Source organism: Trichechus manatus, unplaced genomic scaffold (assembly GCF_000243295.1).
Source record: "Trichechus manatus latirostris isolate Lorelei unplaced genomic scaffold, TriManLat1.0 scaffold00194, whole genome shotgun sequence".
In the NCBI taxonomy this organism is placed as follows: domain Eukaryota; kingdom Metazoa; phylum Chordata; class Mammalia; order Sirenia; family Trichechidae; genus Trichechus; species Trichechus manatus.
Window position 1 is genome coordinate 2820474 of NW_004444130.1, and position 13397 is coordinate 2833870.

The 13397-nt window shown below is 51.6% G+C and overlaps 1 protein-coding gene across 1 annotated transcript in view; it reads right to left on the reverse strand.

The window, feature by feature from the left end:
- The window catches only part of FA2H (fatty acid 2-hydroxylase), a 29540-nt gene that overhangs the window by 5292 nt on the left and 10851 nt on the right, over positions 1-13397 (reverse strand). Inside the window, 2 exon segments of the mRNA XM_012558898.1 lie at positions 3456-3562; positions 4390-4532. Coding sequence (XP_012414352.1) covers positions 3456-3562; positions 4390-4532 — 250 coding nt within the window.

Sequence of the window (13397 nt, forward strand, 5' to 3'; positions counted from 1 at the left end):
CAGGAAACTTCTTAGCTTTGGTTTAGTCCAGTTGTGCTGACTTCCCCTGTAGTATGTGCTGTCCTTCCCTTCACCTAAGATAAAACTTGTCTACTATTTAGTTAGTGAATAACCCTCACCCTCCCTCTCCACCCTTATAACTATCAAAGAATGTTGTCTTCTGTCAAACTCAAGTATTTTTTCAGTCCACCTCTAACTTTATGTGGCATATGACACTGGTGGACACTCTCTTCTTGAATCTGCCAACTCCAGAGGTTCTTAACCTGAGGTTTATGAACACCCAGAGGGTCCTAAGTTAGATTTCAGGGTGTATGTGAGCCTGCTGAGATTATATACCTTTTGTGTGCATTTTTCTGGGGAGTACTTTTCAGACTCTCGATGGATGTGGGACCAATTAGATGAGAATACACAGCTCCACCCCCTCCTCTTCTCTGGACACTCCTTCTCGTACTCCATCATGGAACTCTCTGCCTCTCTGTCCCCAGGGTCTAAGCCCTGACCCTTCTATCTCATCACCTGCCCTGTTCCATCCCTGACTTTAATCATGCCCCACATGCTGACCATCCCCCAGATCTATCACAACTACCAGCTCCTGGGCATCTCCATGAGGTTGTCCACAGGTACCTCAAATAAGCTTAACATCTCCCCTATGAAGCCAACCATCTTTCTCTTTTCTCCTGTCCATCTCATCACCCCAGGCTGCTCTTCTTGGGTTTCTTTCTGCAGTGGGGGGCACTGATGTCCATCCAGTTACCCAAGGAGTCATGCTCAACTTATCCCTCTCCCCCATGTCCAACTGGTCACCAAGCCCTGTCAATGTCACCTCCTTGTGTCGGCTCACTGCTCTTAGTCCCCTACCACCTTATCACCTCTCGCCCAGATGACTGCATCAGTCTCCCAACCCAACTCCCTGCCTCCAAAGCTGTTAAAACCCTTCCACAATGCCTCTTTACCTTCAGGCAACGTCCAAACCCCACAACCTGACCCCGCCTCATCTCCCCGTCACCTGGCATGGTGGCTAATCCAAACCACTTGTGGTTTCTTAGACATGCCATACTTTTTACCCATCTCTGTAATTTTACTCGTTTCTGTCATTGGAATTCCCTTCTCTTCCTTTCTTATCCCTTGAGATTCAGCCCACGTTTCCTCCTCTGAGAAGCCCCTGCAGATCTCCTTCACGGCTCCCAGGCTGGGTCAAAGCCCTGGCTCTGCCCTCCGATCACCCTACCCAGAGCTGCAGGCGCCGTTCCTCACTGCTTATTCCCTGTGAGCAGGGAAAGGGCTGGACACACAGGAGCACTGCCTGGTCACAATCCCGCTGAGGTCTGGCATCCTCATCTGAGAAGGTCACCCTGTGACGGTTCCAGGGTGGCCCTCGCTCTGACATGTGGTCAGCAATGCTCTGGGGCCATCCTGAATTTGCAGAACCCTCTACTTTTCAAAGCACTGTCATACAGGCATCTAGGATCTTAAGCCGTGAACTTGTGTCTCCATGTAGCTTCCCCTGGTGCTTGGCACCCTGACTCTTGTGCATTTATTATGTAGCTGCACCAGGACCCCCTGAGTCTCTCACCTTGTTTTTGGACTCTTATTTTCTCTGCCTATGGCTTGTGCTTTGCCACGTGGGAGGCCTTGGAGACGTATCTCACGCCACCATCGCTGGCATCATGGTCTCAGTCTCACTAACCCTCCACACTGGGCCTTTATTAGACAGGCAAATTGCAGCTCTCTGCAGAGGCCTGGGGTGCTCACCCAGCCTTCAACTCACCCTCCCTGCCACTCAGAAAAGTCCTCTCCTATAGGTCAAGTCCCTGCCCACCCCCTCACCCCAGCATAGCTCCTGCCGGCCCATCTAGCCGGAGCTGGTACCGCGTGGCATCTCTGGAGGAATCTGGCAGAGGGACCCGGGCCAAACCTGCAGCCTAGCCTGTCCCTCCCCCACAGCTCTGGCGGCCTTGCCACTGTTGGCGATTGTTAGGGGAGTTCCGGGTGACAGTGGACAATTCAGCCAGCAGGCCTTCTGAGCAACAAGCCCTGTGCTGTGCCTGAGCTATTCAGTGTGGGCAGAAAAGGGTAACCTTGGCTCTCAGGACGCACACATTAACCCTCAGGGACCAGGCGCAGCTCTGTGCTGGGGGAGGGGCTGCTGCAGCTTGCTCATCATTCCCCCACCCAAGTCATGTGGAAAAACCCGGTGCCTCCCATCCAAGGGCAGGGAAAGAACTTGTATCTGGTGGAGAGTGTGGAGTCCAGGGCTCACAGGCAGGAAGGCGAGGGGTGATCAGGAAAGGGGAGCCAACCTGGGGGACACACTACTCCCAGCACCCCTCTCCTTCCTGGGCCCTCTGTCTGAGCCCTTACCATGGACTAGCACCTCCCCAGGCAGGCTGTGCCAGGATGGACAGACCACCTGGGCAGATGGTATGTATCTGGAGGCCCAAGGTAGGCAGTGAGCCTATGGAGGTCGCTAGCGGAAGAGGCCGCACCGAAACCCTGTGGGACACCCTGAGACTCCGCCTCCTAGGCTCTTTGGAAGTTGTCCCCGGCTGGCCCCTCTCTCTGTCCCCTGCCTCCAAGCTAGCGGCACCTGGTACCCACATCCCAGCCACACGACCCTGAATCACTCATTCAACTTCTCTAAGGCTCCATTTCCTCATCTGAAAAGGGGATGATGATGACACCTTTCTCACGGGCTATTGGGAGGGAGATGGCCCAGGACAAGTGCTCAGGAGAGGACAGGTGGCTGGCACTCCATCAGGTCTCTGCCACACGGGCCTTTGACACAGAGACACCGAGGATACTCCAGGATCTCTCGCCCAGGTTCCCTGCTCATCTGCACTCTGTTCACAGGCCATTCTGAGTCCAGCTCGCAGCTGGGCCACCTGATGGGATGATTTCATCCAGTTTCTGGACAAAGAACCCAGGTCACACATGTTATGATATAAGGCTCAGTGAGAAGGCCCCTTTTTTATTGCTATGCCAGTTGACAGAATGATTCCATTTAGTTTCTCCTGACTTGTTGCTGGTACTTGTATCCATTTGGGGGGAAGTCTGGCAAAATTTTTCTTTAGAAGACTATTTCTACATATAAAAATCAAAAAAGCCAAACTAGTTGCTGTCATGTTGAGTCGATTCAGAGTTCATAGCAACCGTACAGGACAGGGTAGAACTGCCCCATAGGGTTTCCAAAGCTGTAATCTTTATGGAAGCAGACTGACACATCTTCCTCTCATGGAGCAGCTGGTGGTTCAAACTGTCTACCTTTCAGTTAGCAGTCAAGTGCTTTAACCACTGCGTCACTAAGGCTCCCTTCTTCCTATAGCTAGGTTTCATTAAAATAATTTTGTGATATGGTTTAAGGCTCTGTGTTCTCAGAAACCCAGGACTGGGGAGAGCACTGAGGGCTCTCACCTCCAGGATCCACGGGGGCAAATCAGGAAGGAACCTGGAGTTACCTGTGGTGAAGGATGTGAAGAGCCGGACGTTGCCTTGGGCGAGGGTTCGGTAGTAGGACCAGCTGAGGTACAGCATCAGGGGAACCCAGATGATGGGAACACTGTACCTGCAGGAGGGCCACCAGGGTGAGAGAGACACACATGGGGGCTCGACAGGGTCCAGCTTCCCTAGTGGCATGTCTTTTGATTAGAGGGAGTCAAGATGACCCCAAAGCACATGCAGAAAGCATATGGAGACCTGGGGTCAAGGGACTCTAGTGTTGCGGGGGAGAAAAGAGGAGAGAGGCTGTGAGTCTCTATGCCCCTGTCTCTTAGATGAATTACTGGCAGAAAGGATCTGTGTCCACAAGGCTACTGACTCTTGAGTAGCTGGATAGACACAGAGCTCTTGTGGCAGAGGAACCAACTGCAGGCAAAATTATTCCCATGGGCATTGCTGTTGTTAGTTGAGTTGATTCTGACTCATGGTAACCCCACATGTGCAGAGTAGAACTACTCCATAGGATTTTCAAGGCTGTGACCTTTTCGGAAGCAGACTGCCAGGCCTTACTTCCGATGTGCTTCTGGATGGGTTTGAAATACCAGTCTTTCAGTTAGTAGTCTGGTGCTTAATTATTTGCATCACCCAGGGACTCTCCATGGGCATTAGAGGCTGGGAAACCTGGTATCCAAAGCAGTTTCTGGCTACATCTTGGGTTGTCACCTACTTAGTGGTCAAAACCATGCGTAGGAATGGATTGTACGTAAGCCATGCCCCACCCTTCCCAAGAGCCTTGGGCTGTGGGGACGAACCCAATTGCCTCTTCCCCTTTCATATCTGGCTGGCACAGCCTTGGGCTGTGGGGAGGAACCCAACTGCCTCTTCCCCTTTCATATCTGGCTGGCACCATTAGGAGAAAGTGACAGCCCACCATGGGCTCAGAGCACAGCTCACCAGACAGTCTTGGAGAGGGACTCAATGAGGTCTGAGTGAAAGAGGCGGATGGGCCTGGTCACTGGCTGATGGACCCACTCATCGTACTTCTCTCCCAAGTGGCCCACCTGCCACAGTAGGGGCTTCTGCCAGTCCACCAGGTCCTGCAAGAGACAAAGTAGAGCGGACACGTGATATTCACACCAGCCCACATTCACTCTCCCAGCTCCTGATTGCAGCATCCTGACCCCCCCCACCAGTCATGTGGACTGTGTAGGGCTACCCACCCTCCCGGGTCAGTGGTCCAAAGCTGACCAAGCCACTTGTCCCAGTCCCCTGGCCACAGAGATGGGATCCAGAATAGGCCCATGACCCAAGATGGTGCAGTGAGCTGTCAGACACCCTCTCTTCCTGCTGGAGTTGCAAAGCTGGCAGGGTGTGAGCCTGGAGCTGTTAGCAGAGCCTGCCTGAGGACACAGCCAGCACAGAGGAAGGCCAAGGCAAGAGCAGAAGACACAGAGAATCCTGCTGATGATATCTGAGTACCGAGTCTTCCCCAGGGCTCTTTATGCACAGGAACCAGAACATTCTGCACCAGGACTGAAATAGGCCCTTTTCTCTTCGTGTTGGCATAGGTGATTCACTCATTAACCCATTCAAACAATCATTCATTCAACAATTTGCTTAATATTTCAGATGTATATACTTCTATGCTAGGTGCTGGAAGAATAAACAGAAATTAAGAGACCATCTTTGCTTCATTCAGTTTAGCACTTAATCTGAGTTCAGGTGCTGGAGTCTGGCCTGGGGACAAATCTTGGCTCCACCACTTACTGTGTGACCCTGGGCAAATTACTTGAGCTCTCTGAGCCTCAGTTTCCAAAACTATGAAACAGGGGTAATAATAATGGTGCCAGTAAGATTAGACATTAACAAGTAAGATAGTTTAGTGGTGATGCAAGGCAGGCTGAGATCAGGAGGCAGGATGACTGGCACAAACGCTTGGTTCCAGGGTAGGGGACAAGAGCTTTGCAGGGGACCTGGGGTTTGGGTTGGAGGTTGCACAACACAGAGGATTTGGAAATCGGAAGAGGGGAAAGCAGGAAAAGGAATAGGGACATAGATGTGGACTTAGAACAACTGTGGCCCGATTGGTACTTTGATACTGTCTGTGCGGCAGCAGAAGAGAAAGCTGCTAAGGGATTTAGAGAACAGAACACCCCATACCAGGCCCAGGGTTGGCACTTTGTCCTCCTGGCCTGTTGTCTCAAGGGGTAGATGTGTGGTACCTATGGGTACTCCCAGGCTGATCCCCAGAGGGTAGAAGAAAATTTATATTCTATTTCTAATTATATTTATCTAATCTTTAAACCAATTTTGAATGTTTCCTAATGAACGTAATCCAAGAGTACAGTAGTGCATGCAAATAATTCACAAATAGCAAAAATATGCATATATTGCCACCGAGTCAATTCTGACTCATTGTGACCCTACAGGGCAGAGAAGAACTGCCTCATAGGGTTTCTAAGGCTATAATTATTAAAGAAGCAGACTGCCACATCTTTCTCCCATGAAGTGTATTATGGATTGAATTGTGTCCCCCAAAAACGTGTGTCAACTTGGCTAGTCCATGATTCCCAGTATTGTGTGACTGTCCACCATTTTGTCATCTGACATGATTTTCCTATGTGCTGTAAATCCTACCTCTATGATGTTAATGAGGTGGGATTAGCGGCAGTTATGTGAATGAGGCAGGGCTCAAGATACGAGTTGCGTTTTAAGTCAATCTCTTTTGAGATATAAAGGAGAGAAGAGAGCAGAAGACATGGGGACCTCATACCATCAAGAAACAAGAGCCAGGAGAATAGCACGTCCTTTGGACCCCGGGTGCCTGCACTGAGAAGCTCCTTGACCAGGGAAGATTGATGACAAGGACCTTCCCCCAGAGCCGACAGAGAGACAAAGGCTTCCTTCCACTGGAGCTAACACCCTAAATTCAGACTTCTAGCCTCCTAGACTGTGAAAGAATAAATTTCTCTTTGTTAAAGCCATCCACTTGTGGTATTTCTGTTCTAGCAGCACTAGATGACTAAGACAGAGTGACTGGTGGGTTTGAACCCCTGATCTTTTTGGTTAGCAGCTCAGTGCTTAACAACTGCGCCACCAGGGCTCCTTATGGAAGGTGTGCTCAAAATGTTTTACTCATCGGGATGCAAGATCCAAAAAGTGTGGAGGCCACAGTTCAAGGCAATGGGGAGCCCCTGAAGATCTCTGAAGAGTCTATGTATTGGGGAAGATTAATCTGGACCAATAACAGTAAATTAAGTAAAGAATAATGAACTTGGAGTCAGGGAGCACCTTAAAAGTCTGCCTCTGCCATTTATCAGCTTTGGAATCCTGGGAAAGTGTCCTTACCTCTTAGAGCCCCCTCCGTTTTCTTGCCTGTAAAGCCGAGTGTGCCTCCACCCACAGTGTCTGGCACATTGTGGGCATTCAATTAATCTCTGACACAAGGGACAAGAGTTAGGAGGCCACTGCAAGTAAGAAGGGTGGCAGTGACAGGGAAAGCAAGGAAGAGATGTAGGTGGAAGAAGAACACTCATGCCTGGAAGAAAGAGCCAACAGTGATTCCAGAGGCACTGGCTAGAATCTCATCCTTCCACAGGCCTCCATGTCAAAGCTGCTTGGCTCCAGCGGGTCACCCAGGCACTGGCCTCCATGTGTTTCCAGCCCTACCAGAGGTGAAGCCAGCCCCATGGTCACAGCCTTGGAACAGGACTGTAGGGGCTCCCAGGGAAAGCAGGGCAGGTCACTGGTCACTCTCTCTGTGCCTGTGACCATGAGGAAAGGCCCAAAGATGGTAATGGTTCCTGCCGTGAGAACTCAGCAGGTCACAGGTGCTGCCTGCCTCCCTGTGGCAGGGAGGTCACTTCTGCTTCTGACCCAAGTCAGTCCGGAGCCATCCACCCCAGCACCAGCTAAATCAGGCAATCAACCAGACCCAGGCTTCTCACTGATTCCTTTCTGGCCCCAGTCCTCTGTCTCCTTGGCCTCATCCCTTGGATCTGTAGGACCTTAGCAGCAAATGGATTCATTCTGGCTTATTCCTTCCATTTTTCTACCCCAGGTCTCTAAACACATATACACATGTGCGCACGCACACACACACGTGCGCACACACACACACACACACACCCCACACACCCACCCGGGAAGAGAACTGGAGGAACCAGCCCATGGCCTATGTTTATACCTTATCTCACAGCAGCCTGTATAACCCCACCTCAGAAGAAGCTGGGTCAGGGTCATGGTGAGAGTTTGAGGCTGTGTTCCAATTGCAGTAACACTGAAAGCTAACACTCAGAGCATTTGCTACATGCCAAGCATGGTTCTAAACACTTTACACGTATAAATCGTTTGATCCTCACCTACCCCTAACTAGGTAGGTCCTATATTACCCTCATTTTGCAGACGAGGAAGCTGAGGCTAAGCGACTTGCCCAAGATTAACCAGTTATGTCTTCTTGATGAATTGACCTCTTTATCATTGCAAACCTTGGTATTACTCATTGTGAACCTCATCCTGAAGTCCGCTTTGTCTGATATTAATAAAGCCACACCAGCTTCCTTAGTGTTTTCACAGTGAATCTTTTCCACCCTTTTACCGTCAACCTGTCTATGTCTTTACATTTAAAGTGCATCCCTTGCAGACAGCATATACATGGGTTTTGCTTTTTATCCAGTCAGATAATCTCTGTCTTCTAATTGGAGTGTTTAGTCAATTTACATTTAATGTTGGGGTTGGTTATTCTCTATTTGTTTCCTTTGTTCTTCCTTTCTTGTTTTATTTGCATCAATCAAGTATTTAAAAAATATTCTATTTCCACTATTGGCTTTTTTTCCCCATTGAGGTGAAACTCATATAACATAAAATCAACCATTTTGAACTGAACAATTCAGTGGCATTTAATATACTTATAATATTGTACAACAATGACCTCTACCTAGTTCCAAAGCATTTTAATCACCCAAAAGGAAACCCTGTACCCATTAAGCAATTGCTCCCCATTTCTCCCCTACCTCTAACCCTTAGCAACCACCAATCTGCATTCTGTCTCAATGGATATTTCATCACTATTGGCTTTTTAGCTATGCCTTTTTGTATTCCGCCACCCCCACCCCCCACTCAGTGGTTGCTCTAAGGATGATAATATGCATTCTTAACTCATCATCATCTCTTGTACACTTAATCCTGACTTTGCTACCTTAGCTGATGAGTATTCACAGCTATTCCTTGGAAGTGTGGATAGGCGGCCCCCTTTCTCAGCCTAGTAGTGGGGTTTGGGCAGATTTTCACCTGTTAATCCATTTTGCCCTTATTTCATAAACAAGTAGAAAACAGCATAGAATTCATAAGCCTACTTCATTTGAGACACAGAAAGAGATGACTAGGGGAGCAGGGAGCAGTGAGTCCAGCCTGAATGGCACACTCTATTGAGAAGGGAACAGAACAACAGGACAGAACATACATGGGAAGCTGGAACTAGACTGCTGCAGGAGTGTTTACAGGTGTGGTGGGAGTACAGCCTCCTAACACAGGGGCCTGTGTTTGACTTTCTGTTGCCCATTTGAGGTTTGCACATGATTTCAGCTACTCCCTGGGCATACCAGTGGGCTCTGGCCACCTGTACAAATGGCTGTCTAGAATCAAGCCCAAGGCTGCTTCTGACCTGCTCACTGGCCTTGGAGGGTCTCAAATCCAAGCCCCACGCCTAGCCCACAGGGCATATTCATGAGGTACCCCTCCTTGATGCCCAGGGAGGGCCACTTCCTTTTGGGGCATGTAAGGACCACCCTGGAAGAATCCCAAGAAGGCCTCTCTCTCCTCCCTGCAAACACCCCCCTAGTTATCAAGGAGACACCTATAAACACCACTGGAGTCGCAGTCCTGCTATTCTATATCAGGGGAAGTAAAGTGAACCTTCCACGTAAGTACAGAAATCCAGGCCCTCTGACCTCCTTCCCATTTTATGGATGAGAACACTCAGGCCCAGAGAGGTTAAGTGACTCCTGAGATAGAGCTGGTCGGTCCTGGTGTAGAAGCTCCCCATTTCCCTCCCTCTCCCAGCTTGTAGGCCACTCCATACCATTCCCAAGAGCTGGGACCTTCACCCATGTGACCGGCCTTGGTTGAGATGGTGCAAGAACTGACAGGGTATCCTTTCTCAATTCTCACCCAGTCCTTATCATGGGAGAGTCTAACGCCTCTAACTTACTGATCCTTTCCAACATGGCAGCTGGCCAGGAACTGGTTTTGAGAGGGCAGGATGGTAGGAGATGGCAGCTCGAGGTCCAATAAAGAGGGAAGGGACCAAAGATAAATTTCGCTGCCTACCCCACTTGGCTGAGGGCTACTGTGGTCCTTTAGTCCTCTTACACAAACATCTCTCTTCCTCCTGAGCCAGTGCCTGGTCATGGCCCCCTCTCATCCCTTACTTCCCAAAGGCTTAGGGACACAGGGAAGGCCCTGGCAAATTGGGTGGGGAGAAAGGAGGGGAAAATGAGCTGCCTACAGTTCTCTGGCACGTGGGGGCTTCCAGAGCTAGTCTCACAGCAAATCCCCCTTTTCCATGTGGAACCTGATGCTCAGAGAGGCCCAGAGGAAAAACAGTTACTTGGATGAGGGTGAGGATGTGCCTAGAAACCACCCTGGGGTAGGCTTGGTGGTGGTCGTGGGTGTCCTTTGGTGAACACAAAACCCCTAAGCAACAGGCTGTGCCCAGGAAGTAGATGCAGGTCGGGGTGGGTTTGGCCCAAAGCCCTTTCCCCAACCAGGGCCCACTGTGTGCTGCCCTGTACCCCTCCCCCAGCCGGCTCTGCTCCTGCCCCAAGGGGAGGGGGGAGAGGGCTATGCCAGGAATGTGGCCTGCAGCAGGGCATAGCAGTGGGTAAAGGGCAGCCTGCTGCAAGAGGGTGGGCGGAAAGGTCCTGCTGCTGGGGTGAGGAGGGGGGCCTCCTGCTCCCCAGGTCCCCCTCTTCCTGGGCAGCACAGGGGCCAGGTGGCACAGAGCACTTCCCTGTGTCAGCCCCAGCCCAGGAGTGGGGAGCTCAAACTCTGTGTCTCCCCAAACAAACGTGGGGACAGGGGGCTGCTCCTTGGTGCCAGCAGATCCTCCCACCACCAGCCATGAGCAAAGGCAATTGTTTAAAGAAATGTGCACCCAAGCCCCAGAACACACAGCTCCAGGGCAGCTCTCTGGCTTCCAACCAGCAGGGAAGGAAGAACAAGAAGCTCAAAAAGAATTCGGTCACTATTTTCTGAGTCCTTGTCACGGGCCCAGGTGGGGTTCTAGTCTCATGTTCATTGTCTTTCTGGAGCCTTAATTTTGAGAGGTAGGGTCTGCTAGGACCTCATTTTACAGAGGACACCCAGGGTCAGTGCTCAGCTGTGTATGCTGCAGGCAGGACTTGAACCTGAGCATGTCCGGCTGAGTCCATGCTCTTAACCACAGGCCAGGAGATGTGCTTTCAGCTGACTCAGGATCCCCATGGCTATGAATCTCCAAGTTCTGAGGCTGCAAGGGACTCAGCAGGACCAGCAGGGGTGTCTAGTTTTGTGGTGGTTGGTGGGGGCAGGGAAGCAGGGGCTCTTGGTGACCTTGCAAAGTGGCAGCAGGCCTGTCCTGGGCAGTCTAGCTGGGAACTCCCAGCTGGACAGGCTCAAGTCCAGAAGGATGGTTCTGGACCAACTGCTTCCTTTCCTGTACCCCACGACCCTCCCCTCCCCTGCCCCAGGGGACCTGGTGGCCTCAGGCTCATCCCCAGGAGGGTTCAGATAGATGAGAATAGGCAGGGAACAGGGGCAAACGGGCTGAGGGCACAGGAAGAGAGGAAGGATGGCCCCCCGTGGGTCACACACAAAGCCTGCATCACCTCAGCCCTAAGGATTGAAGAACAGCAAAGGGGCCCCACCTTGCCCTGTCCTAAAGTCGGTGGGGTGGTCCTTCATTTTTGAACCACATTTGTACTCTCTACCAGACCCCAACTAGCCTTTCCACAGCCCCTCTCAATCGCAGGAAGAATTCCCTTAATTTTACTGGAGAAACTGAGGCCCAGAGCTGTCTATGGTCATCTAGTGGCATCTCTTGCCTCCCAGCCTGCCCTGTCCATGGCCCTCCCAGGGTGTCCTCTGAAGCCCACCTGTGTGACTTCAGCCCTGGGGGGTGTTTCTGAGCACGGCTGCTTGTGCAGAGGGTCCAGGGGCTCTGGGCAGAGACCAGGCAGGGAGGAGACACCACAGATCCTGAGCCCTGTGAGGACAGCCTCGGGGAGGTCCCTGGGGATCCCTCTAGGCAACTGGACGCTCCAGATCCCTACTCTGGGGGACAGGGGACAGCTCAAGGGGAGAAAGAAGGCTTGAGAGGGACAAACCAAGCCAGAACCTTCTAGGACGTTGGTCCTTTTCCAGAGGGGGACTGGCCAAGGGAGCCCTTTGTTCTTATCTAGGTGCTATTTTCCTGGGTTCTCAGAGACCTATCTGAGGTCCTGACAGGGATAAACCCATGTGGTCAACATTAACATCTTTACCAGGCCCCAGAGACCCCAGCCCCAGATGTCAAGAGGTGTATGGGGGGCGAGGCGTGGGGGGAGAGGCAGGGCTGGGGGAGGGGCTGAGGAGCCTAAACCACGTTTTGTTTTGTGATTCACCTGGCTGGCTGATTCTATCAGTCTGGAGGGAAAAGAGTGGCCCACACCTGCTGACAGGCCCTGCTGGAGCTGGAGGGAAGCCGGTTATGCTGGAGTGTGGGTTGGCCTGGGGCAGGATGGGGAGGAGGATGAGGCTGGGCTGGGAGCCACCTCCCCTACCTGCTCACCTCCTCCTTCCTGTTACAGGCCTCAGGGTCTCAGTCCTGGTCAACTGTCAAAGACACAGGGAGGAGCCTATCGGGAGGGGAGGGGGCTTAGCAGCTAGCTCAGCAGCTAACCACAGAGTGACTGTGGGCAGGAGACTTAACTGCTCTTCCTTGTCAGTTAAATCAGGATAATTATAATTCTCATCTCCCAGTGTTGTTAGAAGGATTAAATCAGATCATAGATAATACATTTAAAGCACTTGGCATCAGGGTCTGGCACAGGGTAAGGGCTCAATAAAAGACGTGTTAATTATTAGATGGCTGGAAGCGCTAACTCCAAGGCCCAGGGGAGTGGGGGCAGGGGACTTCTTCCACACCAGTTCAGTCTGGTCGGCAGGCTGGCCGGAAGAGTGGGAAGGTAGAGACGGCTGGAGGGGAGGGCTCTGAAAGAACACGGTGAAGCAGTGAAAAGCAGGACTAACAGGACGAGTGTGCCCAGAAGCCAGGGGCAGCAGCAGATCTGCCACCTGTATTGGGGCAAGCCACAGGTTGCTTGAGTTCCAGAACACAGGGAGAGGCATGCAGGGTGAGGAGCCACAGCCTCGTTTTTTGTGCCACAGAGCAGCCTGGTCCTGCCTGACCAGGTGATGGAAGGGATGACTTAGAAACGGTTCCACTAGAATTCCATGCAGAGACTGAAGTCAGGACTCCACCTCTCCCAGGATTTGCCCCCGTCCCTTTCTGCTCCTCCTTTCAGAACCTTCTACCCTCTGCCCCATACCACCTTCCCAGTTTCCCTCACTCTTCCCAGCATCTAGGGCTAGGGGGCTGGGCTGGGGGAGTCTCCTTCCTCAGCAGCACTCAGAGGGGCTCACCTTGAATGCCAAGAATGAAGGGTTAACTTTGGCAAGTCCCTTTGCCCCTGGGGCAGGCATGTAAACTCACCCCACTGCCCTTTGGGCCTCTCTCCAGGCTACTCAAGGTCCAGGCCCAAAGGACCCCCCAAGCCCCAAGGTCTGAGTCAGAAACAGATGCTGCAGGTTCCAATAGCCTTCCTGCTCTGGGGCTTAAATGAGACAAGGGGTTGTGGGCTCTCCCAGGCTCTCCGAGTCCCCAGAGAGGCTGGAGACTGACCAGTCTAATAAGACTTTTTAGGACTTAACAAAAAAAAAAAAAA